This window comes from Trachurus trachurus (assembly GCF_905171665.1).
Source record: "Trachurus trachurus genome assembly, chromosome: 10".
Taxonomy (NCBI): Eukaryota; Metazoa; Chordata; class Actinopteri; order Carangiformes; family Carangidae; genus Trachurus; species Trachurus trachurus.
The window spans coordinates 14438090-14455789 of NC_139894.1; the positions used below are offsets into that span (position 1 = coordinate 14438090).

At 38.9% G+C, this 17700-nt stretch overlaps 4 protein-coding genes across 4 annotated transcripts; 2 read left to right on the top strand and 2 right to left on the bottom strand.

The window, feature by feature from the left end:
- The first annotated feature begins 79 nt into the window (after positions 1–79).
- mcts1 (MCTS1 re-initiation and release factor) lies at positions 80–2668 on the top strand. Its single transcript, XM_083980879.1, has 6 exons — positions 80–280; positions 1047–1199; positions 1288–1385; positions 1468–1601; positions 2249–2316; positions 2398–2668. The coding sequence occupies exons 1-6, from the start codon at positions 270–272 to the stop codon at positions 2477–2479; spliced, it is 546 nt and encodes a 181-aa protein (XP_083837005.1). The 5' UTR covers positions 80–269; the 3' UTR covers positions 2480–2668.
- A 450-nt stretch (positions 2669–3118) lies between these two features.
- On the bottom strand, positions 3119–6724 carry c1galt1c1 (C1GALT1-specific chaperone 1). The gene is made up of 2 exons (XM_083980062.1): positions 6559–6724; positions 3119–4919 (listed from the first exon to the last, which is right to left on the bottom strand). Exon 2 carries the CDS (start codon positions 4903–4905, stop codon positions 3949–3951), a length of 957 nt encoding a protein of 318 aa, XP_083836188.1. The 5' UTR covers positions 4906–4919; positions 6559–6724; the 3' UTR covers positions 3119–3948.
- Positions 6725–9353: 2629 nt separating this feature from the next.
- urp1 (urotensin-related peptide 1) lies at positions 9354–11418 on the top strand (the record flags this gene model as incomplete). The annotated part of the gene is made up of 5 exons (XM_083981207.1): positions 9354–9456; positions 9657–9788; positions 9887–9927; positions 10521–10626; positions 11387–11418. 5 exons carry the CDS (start codon positions 9354–9356, stop codon positions 11416–11418), a joined length of 414 nt encoding a protein of 137 aa, XP_083837333.1.
- Positions 11419–11768: 350 nt separating this feature from the next.
- On the bottom strand, positions 11769–16372 carry clic2 (chloride intracellular channel 2). The gene is made up of 6 exons (XM_083980375.1): positions 16158–16372; positions 14571–14680; positions 13861–13986; positions 13658–13758; positions 13266–13447; positions 11769–12430 (listed from the first exon to the last, which is right to left on the bottom strand). The coding sequence occupies exons 1-6, from the start codon at positions 16209–16211 to the stop codon at positions 12269–12271; spliced, it is 735 nt and encodes a 244-aa protein (XP_083836501.1). The 5' UTR covers positions 16212–16372; the 3' UTR covers positions 11769–12268.
- Between the last annotated feature and the right edge of the window lie 1328 nt (positions 16373–17700).

Sequence of the window (17700 nt, forward strand, 5' to 3'; positions counted from 1 at the left end):
AGTTTTTTACTACATGTTTCTGTTACCTTGGCGACCGTCGAATTCAGCCTGACCTGCCGGGTGAAGTCACGAACCGTCGTAAAATGACGCAACTCTTAACACTGCCGCTGGCCCGTCACTGATAAACAGGCGTGGAAACTACCTTAGCATTACTTAATACATTCTTTGTATTTTGTTACTTACTTGTGTTTGCCACTTCCGACCCGGTGCAGTAAGTGCGGAAAAAGTTCTGTCGCGATTGAGGACCACGCTAACGGCGACCAACGAGGATGTTCAAAAAGTACGTTGCTGCAGAGTTATTTCCATGTTGTAGCATTAGCTAGCCGTAGCTAGGTGGCTAATGCTATCTGACTAGAAATCTTGATAGTTCATCTCCACAGGCAGTTAGACAAGTTGACATGAACTATTACATTGAATGAAATTACCTGGTGTTGTTGCATCAGAAAAGGTGCGAGACAGATGAAAAGCTGAATGGGTCTGATCAAGACAATGACGCCGTAAATCCAGAAATCATAATCAAGTCGTGTCATCTTGAGACAATTGAAACCACACAGGCAAATCCCTACTCCAGCTAGAGTGCATTGACTTTGAAAAATAGAGTCTCATAGCTACGTGGATTCGTATAATCAGTAATACTAAATGTAGCTCTTCTGTAGCCACAGATCTCACAATGGTCTCCTCTGTGATGAAAGTAATATTGCAGTGTTGGAATTATCCACATCCTTCACTGTGTGAAAACACGAGTGAAAAAGCTTAATTTTAAACCCTACCTGTGTAGAAACACAGAAATGCAACCAGAAAAATGTATTTCACATGTCCAAAGAATAAGCACTTATTTTGTGGAATGACATCATTTTAAAACTGCTGAATACCAATGGTTCATGCTGTTGGAAATGGTATTTTTGTTGCAGGATGACCTTCAACGTCATCATTTTAGTGCTCACTTTAGCCAGATTTGTGTCAGGGTCCACTTCCCATATTTCCCTACAGGTCTTAGTTACACACACACACCTCATGACCTTCATGTTGCATATCTTTTATTTCAGATTTGATGAGAAGGAGAATGTGTCTAACTGCATCCAGCTGAAGACATCAGTGATCAAAGGCATCAAAAATCAGCTGCTGGACCAGTTTCCTGACATCGAGACATGGCTCAATCACATAATGCCAAAAAAGGATCCTGTCAAAATAGTGAGATGGTATGATCCCTGATTTCAATTTTTCTCACCAATGTCATACACACTGTCTCTTTGTTATATATGTTTTTCACCTTTTTAACCCCTCCAGCCATGAACATATTGAAATCCTGACAGTGAATGGAGAGCTGCTTTTCTTCAGACAGAGAGAAGGACCGTTCTACCCAACCCTCAGACTGTTGCATAAATGTAAGCTTCACTATTGCTAACTCATTGACTGTTGCCATTGGATTTCCTCATATTTATAACGAACTTACTCCTCTTTTCATAGATCCTTTCATTCTTCCACACCAGCAAGTAGACAAAGGGGCCATTAAATTTGTCTTAAGTGGAGCCAACATCATGTGTCCCGGACTGACGTCACCAGGCGCTAAACTCCACCCAGCTGATGCTGACACAGTAGTTGTATCCTTTTGTACATGATGCTGGAGTATTATCTGCCCCAGAGCCCACATAAACCCCAGGTTCACGTTATATCATTTCTGACTTTACAGATTTGTGAGAAAGTTTACACCATTCAAATAAAGATCTAGTTACAAGGCCTCAATTATTTTGGATTGGTTGATTGTTATTGTTATACATTTAGGAGTAATCTAACCAACAATAACCAAGCAACACTTCATTAATGGCTGACAATTATTTGTTCCCATTCATTATCTCATATTCAAGTTACTTTTTTTGTCTAAGCAGCTGTTAAAAACTCAAGACATGTTAAGTTCACTATGACAGAAAACTGACACACTTGGAAATACTTACATTTGATGAGTTGGTAAAAAGACTTGGAGGTAATCAACTATCAAACTTATTGTCAGTTTATTTTCTGTCAATTGACTTATCATTCCAGCTGTTGTAATAGTGTTGTGTTTCTGGGGCCCTTGAGATGGTTCATACATGTGTTGAATGGTTCTGAGCCATAGAGATGAATATATTTCTATTCTATTGTTTTACACTCATACACAAAACAATTCAAAATACTCAGGGAATAGTCTGACAGCACGAGCAGCTATTTAAAGTCACAAATAAACCAGTTTGTCCTTAACAAGAGAATGCAGGCCATAATGGCAGAGGGAAAACAACATGCACTTTGTGTTGGCGTTATGAAGATGTCTGCAGATAGCATGTAAGTCCTGTTCACGGAAACAAAAAAAATCTGTATTTGCTGTTGTCTTCATCTGATCTGATCTCGTCTCTTTGCAAACAGAGAAAAAGTCAACAAGGGAATTGGAATTGAGAACGTTCACTATCTGAATGACGGACTGTGGCACATGAAGACGTATAAATGATGATGATATCAACACCACCGCAACAACCCACCGCCCATCCCGCACCCCAACCCCCCGCAAAGTGTGGAGTTTCTTGACAGTGAAGGCATGAACTGCCAGTCAACTGTTTACACTTACGGACTTCGCTGCGTAACCTGCTGGAGGCTTTGAATCAGTTGCCATTATGCACAAATAAAAGAGAGATCTTGCTTTAAATTCAGTTTTCATGTGGTTTTTGATGCCCATGTTATTGTGTTGATTTTAAGAGGCTAGTTCTTTGGGAAACAGGCGCCCTATGTGTTGAGGCTATAGTTCTCGTGCAGGCGGCCCTGGTTCGAATCCCGCATTGGATGGCCCTTTCCTGCGTGTCATTCCCCCTCTCTCTGCCTCCCCATTTCCTGTCGCTCTTGACTGTACTATCATGGAAAAGCCTTAATAAAGCCTTAATATAATAATTTAATATACTATAAGAGGCCAGTTCTTTGATCGGACTTATCTTGAGTAACAGGTTTTTATAAAGCGGACACAGTAAACGCAGCAACTCAGGTGTCATGTTTACATGTAGACAGAACGGCTGTTGGGTGAAAGTCAACAGAGTGACTGCTGTCAGGTTTATTTGGCAGATTGTACTTCATACATAACTTTTTAGCTACCATTGTTTTTCACATTGAGCATTCTCCCATCCCCACCCTGTAATCATCAGCCAGTCATTCTTTTTATTTATTTTATTATCAAAGTCATTTTTTTTTTTCCACTTTTTTTTATTCTTTTTTTTATAAAAAGCACAAGTGGTCAATCTGAAGCCATGTCATCTGTTTTTAAAATGTCGGCGGAACAGTGACACAAAGTTTTGTTTGAGTGACAGAAAAAAGTACTTCATTAATTTAGATGTGAAGGCCAATTGCTAATATGTAGAAATTAACAAGCATTGCATGGGAAGAAATGCACTTCATTGAGAGCCCAGTGGGGTTATCACACATGAGTCAATGACTACTGGTTTTTCCGTACAATCTTGAAATAAGTCAGAAGATGTAGCCTATTCTCTGAAAAAACAAACACAGGATTCATTTGTAATGTGGTGAAGATGAAGAAGATGACCAAGCGCTTTGAACAGTTAAATCATTTCAGAACACCTTATAACTAAGCTTTAAGACGACAAAAAGACGGACATTTAAGATACATGACAATATTACAGTAACCAAAACTTCCAGATTATCTTGTTCCATGTCACAGGTTCCATAATATATTTCCCAGTTATATCTTCATTCAAAAGGATGGCAGTCCCATCGACTCTGTCTACCTACAGCACAAAGAAATGGGGTGCTGATTGTGCCAAGTGCAAAAGGTACAAATATACATAAAAGTGTTGTTTCCACCCAGGATCAAGTTTTACAAACAGCATAAGAAAACCATCTCCCAAAACTTGGTTTTGCCATCACAGACGCAAAAATAATTAAAATGCCACATCCAGCATGATGGAACAAGTCTCTCTAGTCATTGTCTGATCCTTCGGGAGGGTAAAATGTTAACGAGTCGTGAAATTCGTGCCCGTAGGGTCGGAGTCTGTAAACTCCAAACATCATAACCTGCATCTGATTCGGCGACATCCCGGAGAATGTGACGGCCAAGTCGGCGCAGCAGCCGTCCACCACGTTGTTGGGGTTGTTCTTCATGCTGTCCCCTATCAGGCTGTCGACGCTCTTGCTGTTGAACAGGCCCTTTCCGTGTGCGTCTTCTCCGTTCTCCGCAAACACTCCTGTGTACTTGAGACACACGGCCAGCTGCTTGTCCTCGCTCAGCTTCCACAGCGCTCGTCCCCTCTCTGGACATTTGTCTTCGTCCTGGAACACGTGAACCAGCCTTTTCAGAGCCTCGTAGCTCAGGACGATCCCGCTTTCGTAGGCCACGTATTCGAGCTCCCCTGACTTTACGGCGTTGCCCAGATAGAACGGCTCGCTGGGATCCTTCGCCAGCACCAGGTACTTCAGGTTCTCAATGATGGCAAATGTTGTTGGTTGTGCCACAAAGAACCAGCGCAGGTCTCCGGCGTTGTCATAGGCGTGCTTCAGAGCTTTGCGTAGCCGCGCCCAGTCGTCCTTCTCGTCCAGGTCTACAGCCTCGAGCGCTTTAGAGGACTCCGAGGTGTAAAACACAGCCTTGTCGCAGTGTTTGCTCCAGGTGTCCACGGCCGTAGCCCAGTAAACAAGGATCTTGGGCTGTACCATGATGATGCAATAAACCCGGACCTGATTGCTCAACTCCTGTATCTGGCCTCCGTCAGACAGGCGGTTCAACTCGTCTTTACTCGCAGCCATGACGTGATGGTGATTGTGATCCTCCGTCCTGGACTCTGTGCCGGGAGTGAAACTACCCAGGAGCGACAGCACCAAGCAAAACAGGCCTCCCAACATCATCCCCTTCACAAAAGAGCCTCCTTCGGACAACATTTTGGCAACGGACACTGGAAAAAAAAAAAAGGGAAAATACACACAGGACATGCAGCTTTAACTGATTTAGAACTGAAACCATTTGTTTATTGATCCAATATGCTAATATTTTGACAAACAGTTTGTCTTAGAAGCAGCCTTTCATGCAAAAACGTCAAACATAATCAGTTACAGCTCCTCAGCTGTGAATATAAGCTGCACCTCTTCGTTTTATGAGAGAAGTTAAGTTGGACTTTGGAGTGTCATCAAACAAAACGATTGAATGGAAAACATCACTAAAATGCCACAACTGGTTATATTCTTTAATACATATTATGCTCATCTTGGTTTATCTTTTATGAAATATCAAATGCTCATTAGTTTAGTCGCTCAGTCTTTTTGTGAGAAAAACATATTTAAGGCACAAAATATGACACAAAGCTGAGTCATGTTTTGTTTTATTTGTCTGGAGACATACAGCTTTAGTTACTAATCACTTTGCTGATTCTGAGGAACACAAAAAATAATAGTAATATCAAATTATAGAAATTATGAATTTTACTGATCATTGAGGGGTAATTTACAAGACAATAGTCTACCTTGAACAGCAAATAATAACAAAAACCCAACAAGATATTATAATCTATAAAAAGTCTGAAATGGGCCGATTTGTATGTTACTTTGTGAATACTCTTAGTGCTGTTTATTGTCAGTAAATTATTAAACAAGCTAAAGATGTGTTCCTATAATTAGCACTTATCAGATAAAGATCAAATGTTCACACCTAATTCCCCCAAAGCCTGATCTACTTTATGGTTTGATCTGATAACAATGTGCAAAAGGCAAAATATAGTTTACCATCATCAAAGGTTAAAGAAACAACTTCACATCAATCGATTTGACTGATTAAATGACCACTAATGCCCCACCACTACTAATTGTTGCAGATCTACCTTTACTGGTAGTATTTCTACACTGTGAGAAAGGAAATGCTGTGTGACATGTAGCCTATCATTAACATGTCAGGTTGACATAAAGACACATCTGACATCTGTTCTTTGAACTGTTTCCACTTTTTGTTTGTTTTTTATTATCAAAGTCTTTTTTTGTCTTTAAAAAAAACTTATGTTGCTTTCTTTTTTTTCTTTTAAAAGCACAAATGGTCTATCTGAAGCCAAGAGCACAGTGGGGTAATCACATTTGATTCAGTATTGACTACTGTACTGGTGTTTCAGTACAATTTCGTAATAAGGCAGAAGATATATTCTCAGAAAAAAACTAATAACTAGTTGTTGCAGTTTTACCTTTACAGGCATTTACACTGCGTGTAAGGAAATGCTGTGTGTGACATGGTATCATTAACATTTCAGGTTGACAGTTTCGACATAAAGACCATAGACTGTAAAAAGATAAAGACACATCCGACATCTGTTTTAACTGTTCCCACTGCGTTTGTTTGTTTTTTAACGTCGACGTTTAATTTCGCAGAGCAAAACGCTTCAGTTTGACTTAACTTCTTGACCACCAGGGATCGTTACTGTAGATGATTAAGCAGCTGTAACTGTGGCTAAGTGTTAGCTGCTTTCATCCTCTTATCGTGAACATGTCACGGCTAACTCTAACGCTTCTTGTTAGCGACATAAACAGAAGGAAATAAAGGACGTTTTACTGCACCTGGTCGGGGTAACGCTGCTGCCTGGTCAGCTGCTGCTGCTGCTCCGCTCGTCTTTCAGCTCCCACTTTTCCTGTTCGGCGAGGTTCAAAACGTCAGGCGAGACAATCATTTATCAACTAGGTGGGGGCATGATTCACAACACGACTACAACTTCTTCTGTTTCCTCATATTTCCTCTTCTTGGTCCTTCGTCTTCCTCGCAGAGGTTTTTAACTGCAGCCCGAAGCCGCCGTGCCGCGCCACCGCCCCCTGCTGGAGACTGTTCACTCCTACAGCTTCCGGTCTGACTGTTTCTACTTTTTTTTTTTTTTTTTTTTTTTATTGAGCAATTGAAAATACAAACTCTCTAAGAGGATAATTATAATAATGCAAGTGAAAATTAAGTTCATTAAAAAAAAGTGAAAAACAAAACAAAACAAAACATTATAGGGGAGTCATAAGGAAAGGAAAAACATAACAAAAGCCAAACAACACCAAATGATAAGGTGTGAAAAAAACATATCAGGCATTTTAATTCAACATAAAACGGAGCAGTAAAATAATCAATTTAAAAAAAAAAGGAGTTAAGAAATTAGAATAACGAAAGACAGGCAACGTTCAGGCTTAATTTCTGGGAATATTTGTTTCCTATCTTTTTAAGAGACAAAAAATCATAACTTAAAAGTTTTTTATACATTGTCCTAGCAGTAAATTTGGTAGTGGGCCTACTGATGAGGAATTATTGTATATCATAAAATGTTTGTGTATTTACTACTGTGTGCCCACTATATTAATCATTAAACCAAACTATCTTTGTCTGTAAGTGGAGGTCATTTGATAAATGTGTTTATTAAAAAACTTTACAAGAAAAAAAATATTGAATTTATATTTCTAAATAGGCTACATTTTGTAAATATGATACTACTCATATTTTAAATTTTATACAACACATAACAGAACACAATATTCCAATTTTCTTTATGATCATAATTTTAATGCAGAATATTACTAAATAAATTGTAAGTTTTTTTTAAAGTAAAGTAAAACATAATAGATGAACTGTCAACAGCCACAGACAGTCGACTGTCACAAATATAGATTAACACACTTATTTGTAATTAGATTATTATTCAGTCATTTAAACAGTCTGTATAAGTTTTTGCAACATGTTGACTCCCTTGTGATCTTGGAAAATAAGCAGTGACACAGCACCTCCAGAAGTTGTTTACCGAAACTGCCCATATTCTATTAATCAAACAGGATTTGAACAATTAACAAAGAAATTAGACCAAATACCGCAAAAACTGCTCTCAAGTGAGGACACACGATGAAGTAAAGTCAAATCTTTCCACAACTATTTGTCTATAAACACAATAAACACATCTGTCAGTTTGAGTTTGTATCAAAACCATCAGGTCAAAGTCAGGGGAGGTCGTCATGACCCTAAAGTCACATTTCCCTTTTCCACTAAAAGCACTTAACTAGACTTGACAAAGGCCGAATGGGCCGAAACGTTGTCTAATAAAACTCTCTACTGGAGCTGAGTGTGTGGCTTTCCTCTGTTTCTGACTAAAAGCACTTCAACATAAATCATAAATGGAATTTTAATTGTGATGGTTTATTTCTGTTTCATTACTGCTCCTCTTTAAATGACCAATTTTTCCATGTGGCTGTTGTTGTTGTTGTTGTGAGTCACTGTTTGACCTCAGTGCTAAACTCTGCTGTGCCTTCACTTCCTCTCATTCAGCAGCCAAACAAACCAAATATGTTTTTAACAGCAACTTCAGAGACATGGAGACAAATAACCTAATGCCATGAAGACTTATCAGAGGAGCATTAGTGACCTTTCACTAAGAGCCTCGTGGCCTGCAGCCCCCTCCAACAGGTGAAGACTTCAGGTATAGTTAGTTCGACTTATTTTGATTTTAAATCATTTTAAGAACAATCACTCTTGATTATGTTCTTATTTTCAACATCTAAACAAAATGTAATGAATGAGGAAGTACAATTTTCCTTATGTCATCTTAATTATGGAGGAAAAATGCAATTTTTTTGAGCTCACGTTAGCAACACCAAGTATTTGTGGTTTTGGGTAAAATGTTGGATGGATTGCAATGAAATATGGTTCCTACCTTGCTACAGAATAAATTGCAATAATTTAAATACATTATTAACTCAAAATAGAAGCAGGTGGCGTCACAGTACACAGTAACGATTTAGATTTTACACTGTGTAAAGAACAAATGTGCAAAATGCAACCCGTGTAGTGAAATTGCAGCAGTATAGTGAAGTATACTTTAATCAACAGGTTGAAATTAAAACTGCAAAAATGTAAAGAGGAACAAAGCATATTAGTGTCTGTACTTTAAACACGATTTACCACAATGCCACCTGTTTGCTCTACAGACAATCATAATCAATGACCTCAGAGATGTTAATCATTCAATTCAATAATGACGCAGAGACCCTCAGACATAAATGTCCACCAGCTCTGTGACCTCAGACATGAGCAATGACTCGAACTGGACAAAAAAAACCATCAGAGCTCTGTTGGACAGCCACTGATTGCTGCTGCAGAGTAAACATTTGTTAGGCCCCTCTGTACAAGCACAGATAGGCCCCGGCTGAATCGACAGGGTCCCCTAAATTGTGTCGATGACGCCCGATCCATCCTGTCCAAACCATTAAGAGGGAGACTGGGTGTGATGATAATGTATTGATCAGGTAGTGATGGATGGCCACTGAGAGTATATAAGTGAAGTTCTCAGTCAAGCTGAGGTATAGTCCAGATCTGGTCATCTAAAGATAGAGGCACCATGCTTTCTGTAGCTCTGTTTTACCTTGTAGCTGTAATTTGCTCTGCAAGACGGACACATGCCCTCCCTCTGTACCCGGACACCAACCTGGAGCCACAGCCTGGTAAGACTCTCTGAATATTATATAATATGTTCTCAATTATACAGAAAATGATGCATCATAACTTTTAAAATGAACTTCTTGTGATGGACATTGACTACTTTAAACTTAAACCTGTGAGACATGAGATTGTCTGGTCTAAAGGAAACCACTGCATGGATGTTGAAACATAATGTTTGATTGATGTTGTTTTATTTCAACAGATTACACTCAGAAATTAGTGTCCGAAGTCGGGGATGGGCCCAATGCTGCTGCGGAGCAGGAGCAGAATAATCTGAATAACCTGTATCCTCTACTGATGCATTACAACGGAGGCAGAGACTCCTGGAATAAAGGTAAGAAGAAAAAAAAAAGAATAATAAAACATAATATATGATTTCACTATGATTTTCAAAATAATGTTGTTTCAACTTTTATAACATTTTTCCCTCAGGGATGAAGGAGTCAGCTCAGCAAGACAAATTTGCAAACGTGGTAAGATTTGTAATGGCATCCCTCTACACTTTTGCAATAGAACTATAAACCAGTACACTGCAGCAAATAAGCTCCAGCAAAAAACTAAATTAAATCACGAGCAAAATACGCAACATAGAACATAATAGCAGAAATGACTGAGACAAAAAAAAAATGTGTTTATCATGACCCGGCACAGAAATAGATGTGAAAAAAGGAGGGTTTTTTTAATTATAGAGAATTAAAGGAAGTAGGATGATGAAGGCTGTTCCAGAGTTTGTGTGACAACACATTTGAGGCTTTTGTAATCAGAAAGAATCAGAGCCATCTTTTAAAACTGCTTCCTCTTTTTTTTTTTTTTTAAGTCCCATTATTGTCATAATTTGTTTAAGTATGGTTTCAGATGTGTTTTCTCTTTTCTCTTTTCAGCATTTTATTAAAAATTGACAGTTTTACATGGATTTTAAAAAAAGATAAGCAAAGAAAAGAAAAAAGCCTCATAAATAAAAGTTTATTATTTTTTTTATTATTTATACCTGAAAGCCAATGCAGAGAGGCCGAAATTGGTGTCATGTAATCACCAAATGTCTACACGTTTTTCTTCTTGTCTTTAGGTCGAGGATCTGAAAGAAGCCGTTTTGAAGCTGGCGGCAGCCGACAAACTTCGCTCTCAGGGTTTTCTCAGATCAGAGCAGAACTTGCCAAAAACAAACAAAAGAGGTGAGTGACTGGTTCTTTACTATCGAGCACGAGCCACACCTGTTACTTATGGGCTGTCACTGATGAAGGTTCAGGTGTTTTAGTCCTCAAGTGAGATCACACAACAATACCTGATGTGATACAGTATCAGAACTGACGTTATTATTATGCAATGAACTAATGCAAAGGATGTTTAACCAAGGCTTGTGCTGTGTAACTAGATTATTTACACCTGAGCAAGCTGAGACTAAGGGACAGAGAGAGAGAGAGAGAGAGAGAGAGAGAGATTGCTTATGACTATATGAGATATAGTAACTGCACAGAGTTTAAAGAGTGAAAGATGTAGTTGACAGTATTTGTCATTTATATTAATGTAAACGTCTCCTATTGTATATTATTACAGCCACTGTATTGTCATCAATAATCAGTTTAAACAGAAGCAGTTAATGACCTAGTATGTTAAAACATTAACATGCAGGAATACATGATTATGTGATTAGATTCAGATTCAGATATTAATCCCAAATGGCGATTTATTTCTTCAATCTAACCTGTCAATATAAGAAGAATAAAGAGTTAATAAAGGTAAATTATGGACCAAGGCCTTCAAAGTCTGCACAACATGTAACACTTACTCTTATAGCCTTGATGTGGATAAACTAGTGATTACAACATTAGGTCAATATTAAAATATTACATTACAAGTAACATAAGTGCATTGAGGAGTTTGAGGCATCTTTTACTTTTGTTGCTAATTCATCCCCCTCTGATTTTCTGACAGCGTGTTTCTGGAAATACTGTGTGACCAACTAAAGTACAACAGCAGCAGGAGTCTGACAAAGCCTTGACGGAAACATCTGCACTCTCCATCAATTTGCTTCCCAGTGCATTCTTCGACAAAAGTGGATCAACAGAAAATATATTTTTGGAGTTGTATAATTGTCTTTTTTTGTGGCTGAGAATAAACTTGAATATCTGAGATGTCTTTTATGTGACATGCCCTCGTTTTTTATGTTAGATATATCAATGATGAGGCAGCACAATCAGCACACACACACACACACACACACACACACACACACACAGAGAGAGAGAAGACACACAAAATTATGAGAAATTAATTAAGAGTTTTATTATATTATCATTATTATTATTATTATTGTGACAGTGAGACAATCAAATCATATCAAACTGTGTTTGTACAGGGTAAGATACAGAGGTGTATTTCATGTCTTGCATAAAAAGGAACTGTTTGTGAAGGTGCTGCCCACACGAATACAATCACATACTGTATATTTCAATGAGGGAGTTTTGATCATAGAAAGCATGGAAAAATATTTATATTTACACTATAAACAAAACAAATTCGCTAAATTACATCAACAGTCGATTGCACATTTGGCCTTTTCAATGTGGCATAGAAATACCTTTCATCTGTGAGCGACTATCAATAAATAGTCTATACAAACAACCAATAAAACATTTTAGCTGTAGCATGTCCCCAAGTCCACTACAACAACAACAACAGGTCAAGGTTTTTAATGTGGACTTGTGTCTGATTCATTGCCACAGTTTATTCCTGGAGGTTTTAGCGCCCTCTACTGATGATCATACATGGTTACACTTGGGAAAAATAGGACAAAAGTTACAGAGTGGAAACTAGTTAGTTCCTCTTGTTGGCCACACTTAAGTAGGCTTTCTCGATTTCAATGTCTGCTGGACACGTCTGTTTAAACTCCTCTCTCTCGTAGGCGTTTTCAAGGTATCGCCACACACCTGTGAACTCGGCAGGAATGTTAAAGCTGCAGTATTTCTTGGCAGCAATCTGAAATAAAACGAGAGGAAAATGAAGCAAACAGAGTACAAAAATGTCAGAAGTGGAAGAAGTATTCATTTCATTTATTAAAGTGAAAGTATTAATTCAACAATAAGACTCCATTTCAAATGTATGTAAAAAGCACATGTTATTAAAAAATAAAACATGATCTCATACTGTTCAAGTATTTAGTGGTCTGTAGCAGTTTCAAACTACTTTAAAACTGCTAAAATATACCCACTGTGTTCCCAACAGAGGGGTCCGGCCCCACCCAGCCTGGATAAGCAGTCAATGCTATATTTTTGCTTTTTGTGTGTGTTTTGGGTCTTGAACAGTTGTTTTAATGAGACAATGTCATAGGCTTGGAGGGGAAATGTCTCTTTTGGTTTATCTTCTGAACTTTTATCTTATTTGTTTAATTTGTGTTACTGCATTGTGGCTTATAACATAATGTATCTCTGGTCTACTCTTAATACTGTGTGTATATTACATTACATCCCTTTAGGAATCTCATATCATTGATTCACTTCTATCTTCACTGATTTTTTTCTGGTTATTGTTCTTCTGTTGCATATGTAAAGCACATTGAGTTCCCTCTGTTTGAAATGTGTGATATAATTAAAGCTGATTTGTCTGTTAACAACTGATAGACATTTGAAGTGTGACAAATGGCACACCCAGCCACTATATTTGGTGGCAAAAATAGTCAAAAGGAAAATAAAACTTGTAATGAAAATACTCAAGTCAGTGAAGCATCAAGTACCTCAAACTTGTTTTCAAGTAGGAGCACCCAAATGTCCCTAAACTGAACCACAGGATCCCCCCAAAACTGACAGTGTCTCACCCTGATAACGTGCAGTTTGGGCAGCAGGTTGCAGTCGGCTAAGGTGAGGCGGTCTCCGTCCAGGAACTTCCTCTTGGAGACGCTGATGGTTTCTCTCGAATTGTGGTCAATTTCCTCGGGGAGGGGGGAGTTCAGGTAAAGATCCAGGCGTTTAAACTCCCGCAGCAGGTTTTTCTCCTGGACTGAAGAGACAGAAATACGGAGACATGTTGACACACTTTTTTTTTTTTTGCTGTACTGTACTGTATTAATTGTGGGCATTTTCTTAAAGGTACTTTTCACCCCACCGCATGTAATTACGCCTTCACACTGGCGACATCCATCAACATAGTCAAATAATCAAGGTAAAAAGTGACAACAAAATGAGCTGTTATATGTTTAATTGATCTTACAGGTGTTGTTTGGGCTGTTCTTTATGAAAGCAGAGAACTTTGCAAAGATGTCGGCACCCACGTCGAAGGACTCTTTGTTCAGCGGGCTGAGATGAGGGTACCTGCAGGGAGGAGAAGAAAGGAGTGAAGGTGTGCTCTGAAAGTAAGCCGTCATCAAATCCACACTTCATTAATATTTGTACAATGATTAAGCGCAGTAATACCTGGGAGGTGCCAGTGTTTGTTCAAGAAACTCCTCGATTTTGATGAAGTCTGTTTTGAGGGTGCCGTTGTAGAGAAGGAAAGGAGGATTTGTCCCCGGGGCCAGGTCCTTCAGCTCTGCTGGTTTCCTGGTGAAGATATAGAAAGAGATTAACAGAGGAAGGGGGATGGAGACGTGGGGGAGAGGATTCAGACTTTACACGTTTTCATTCAGCGCTATACAATCAGGCTGTTATCAAGCATGTGGCAACAGAAAGCCTCTTGGTTATCGAGGCTGTCAGAATCAAATGTGACTCTCTGGATTAATGATTTCAACATTAGCTGTTGCTGTTGGTTTAGTTATAAAAACACAGAGCCCTGGGAGTGGCCGCCTGTTTCAGAGCCCGCTCTGTGTGCGTTCTGAATCATTCAATTATCAGCATCCTTTCAAAGTTTCCTGATCTTATTTGCTCGCCGGTAATGACCCTGAGAAATTCACACAATAAAGCCTTCAATTAAAGAAGGTGTTTGTGTGAAGGCCACACAGAGCTCTTTATACACTTCAAAAACTCCACCCTCGAACCACTGACAAATGAGGAAAGGATTGGATTACGGAGGGAAAACAAACTTCTCAATTTCTCTGTGGTTTCCTTCTTAATAGGTTTCTGTGCGCAAGTCACCAGCACCAGATGCTCAGGAAGTGTTTGTGCCAGAGGAGAAGGGGGTTGCTTACTTCCTCATGTCAACAGTGGTCACTGTAAACTTCACTCCTTTCAGCCACAAAACCATGAAGAGCCTTTGGCAGAACGGGCAGTTCCCCACGTTCTCACCATCGTGTCCAGCCTGAAAAGTGCAGGAAAAGTATCGTCAGAATATTTAGTTTTACAAAGTAAAAAATTAAAAAGCCACGCATCTCAGTTACAATCACAATATCTCTCCTCTGCTGATAAACAAGCGAGGGAGAGGCGTGTCTGGGATATTAAAGGCAGTTTCCTCTATGAAGGGAAATTGCAGGCATTGTGTTGTCGCCAAAAAAACAACAGATGTTAAATTCATGCTCCTCCTTAAAACGAACTCCAACCATGACAACAACCATGTGGTCACAGCCTTCATGGGTTTTACTAAGCTCCTGCTTTGAGCCATAATGTAGTCAGTAAGTGGATGTAAAATAAAAAATTGTATGACATCATGGGGAATGATGAGGTTGCCCTCATAGTGATAGTTAAATGAGGAGACTGACAATACATTTCACATTATGTTTGTATAGTAAATATGGAGCTACAGTCAGCAGAGGGATTATTATAGTTTAGCATGAGAGGGATTGAAGGAAACAGCTAGCTTGGCTCTATACAGAGATACAAATCTGCCTTCCAGCACCTCCAAAACTCATTACACAACAGTTTGTTTGATCTGTACAAAAACATAAACAGTGAAACAGTTTGACTATTTGTCCTGAGGCAGTGTCTGCATCTGACCAAGAGGAAGCTCATGGTCTTGCACAAGCTCATGAAGTTTCATCTTACTTTGGATTTTGTACAGAATAATAAAATGCGATATAATCAGTGTGTTTGGAAATGCTTTTAGGATGATTTTTCTGTTTCCGATCATTATGCTGAGCTAAGCTAACAGGCAGCTGGCTGTTCAGTGGATCTTCGCATCCAACCCTCAGCTTAAAGATAAATAAATCCCCTGAACTTTGAACATTTAATCTACAAAGATATAATGTACTTGACCTTGTTTTATATGTGAGGAAAAATAATGTTTCTTCACTGATACCAGCATCTAAAAGAAAAAAAAGGACGAAGTGTCTTTCAGTGTTTGGATGTTAGGAGAGAACAAGCAGGATGATATAAACGTCTGTATCTGGATGTGTGCGTAAGTGAAGTGGGTGTGCCGTCTTCAGGCTTGGGGCCAGTCAGCCTGTATGCTTCAGGCCCCCTCTGGGTGCCCGATGATAAGGCGGACCGTCTGTCTGTGACCAGAGGTCGCTGATAAAAAAAAACATGACGTGACCCTGACCGAGGTTACAAACACCTCAACATCTGTAGCACATGGCATCTGAGGACGGTGGCCTTCAACGTGAGAGTTGTCCTCTGATTGATGCTGCCCATTCAGCAACTTGTTGTATCTCTGCCCTTTTTTACAACACTGATATGTGAGAGGCTATCCTTGTGTGACTCCTTTGTTTGTCTATATGTTCTCTATCTTAGATCACACCGTGATATCTAACTATAGCAGCACACTCTTCTGATTGTGAATTCAGGTGTAGCTGCATTTTTGCCCTGGAAGTAACTAATGAAACTGAAAAGAAATGACTGACCTTAATGAACAACTCGATGCTTGGCTCCTTGTCAGAGTTCTGCCTGAGTGCCATCTCGTCCTCGGTCTGGTTACAGCTTCTCCTTGTGTCAAGCGCAGCCCTAAAATATCCACGGACCTGAGGAGGAAACTGATAAAAGTGCCTCTGGTTTCAAGTGCCTTTGTGGTTGTGATGAGAAAGTGTGTAACACCTCACACAGCTGGCTCTGCTCTGTCTGATGACTCCTTAGAGGCTATCGCACTCAACATACTTCACGAGTCAGAGGAGGAGGGAGGACCCAGGGAGAGAGATGGGCGGGGTACACACTCTTAAATACCCCGGGTCAGGATCAATGAGAAAAGATCTTAAAATAGTATAGGTTCGTCTGAATTACTACGTAATGGCATGTGACTCAAAACACACAAGTTTAGACATTTCTTCTGGTCCACTCACATTCCAGCACTGGTAAATATGGAGAAGATAATAGAGGAGCACTTTTCTCCGGAGAGCAGCAGTAGTTTAACACAAAGCATCCACTGTGTCGTTAGCGACACTGGGAAACAGGAGCAACACCTAATCTAATTTAGTTCCAGCTTTCAGTCTCACATCTGTGTGACTCAATAAAGTACAGCATGTTTACTTTGGCTACAGGAATGTTAAGTAATACCTGAACACGCCGTATGCAATATAAACAGATTCTTCCAAGTGTGTTGGCATAGTTGATAATTATTCTTTATTTTGCTGCTATTATGATGTAAAAACAAAAAAAGAGAGAGAGTATTTCTACGTTGTGGTATCTTCTGGTCCATAGCTTGTAGTTTTTGAGTACTTTACATGTGTATTTCAATGTCAACTCACACTTTTACCACAGTATGTGTCAAAGAGGTATATTGTCTTTATTTCTTAGTATCACTTCTCAGTATCACTTTCTCTTATAAGGAATACTTTTTATTTATTCTACAATCATTTCACCATGTTTTATTATATGTGCATGCCTGTTTGTGTCTTTATTGTGCATTTCTGACAAATGAAGGAACACTATTTAAATTCTCAGTATATTAAGTACTTTATGTGATAACATGGATAATATGGGTAACAATGAACTCTTCTTCCAAACTGACTTTAAAATGTGTAAAATGAACTTCACCTTGACCAGATATGATATTAAAATGTTATGGTAAATTTAAATGTAGCCTAATAATCCAACAACAAAATGTTTGGTCATACACTATAACACTTGTCATCATTTTACTGATGATATTAATATACCCTACTTCTTTGTAATTTAGTTTTACATCATGGCATTGATACTTTTACTTAAGCTAAGGGATATTCCCTCTACTACAGAATATGGTCAATTTTTTTTGCTAATTGTACAACATTTTCAACTGTAATGTACCTTTAGACGGGGTCTGGTGAGGTTTAGTCAAAATATTTTCACACTTTGATTGTGCAATAGGTTGAGTCAAAGCTGAGGGAATCCCCCCGGGGTCTCATGGGGCATTAAAAGGGCAGAGGCTGGTTTTGATTTCAGTTTTCTGTGAAATATGGACAAAAGACAAAA

Bases quoted from the DNA above. Each gene is read 5' to 3' on its own strand.
- c1galt1c1 (XM_083980062.1), bottom strand. From the start codon at position 4,905: ATGTTGTCCGAAGGAGGCTCTTTTGTGAAGGGGATGATGTTGGGAGGC.
- mcts1 (XM_083980879.1), top strand. The intron at 1,602-2,248 runs GTATCCTTTTGT...AAGAGAATGCAG, and splicing joins CTGATGCTGACACAGTAGTT to GCCATAATGGCAGAGGGAAA. The intron at 2,317-2,397 runs GTAAGTCCTGTT...CTTTGCAAACAG, and splicing joins AAGATGTCTGCAGATAGCAT to AGAAAAAGTCAACAAGGGAA.
- clic2 (XM_083980375.1), bottom strand. From the start codon at position 16,211: ATGGCACTCAGGCAGAACTCTGACAAGGAGCCAAGCATCGAGTTGTTC. The intron at 13,987-14,570 runs GTAAGCAACCCC...TATCTTCACCAG, and splicing joins ACCACTGTTGACATGAGGAA to GAAACCAGCAGAGCTGAAGG. The intron at 13,448-13,657 runs GTAAGATCAATT...CTGTCTCTTCAG, and splicing joins GAACAGCCCAAACAACACCT to TCCAGGAGAAAAACCTGCTG.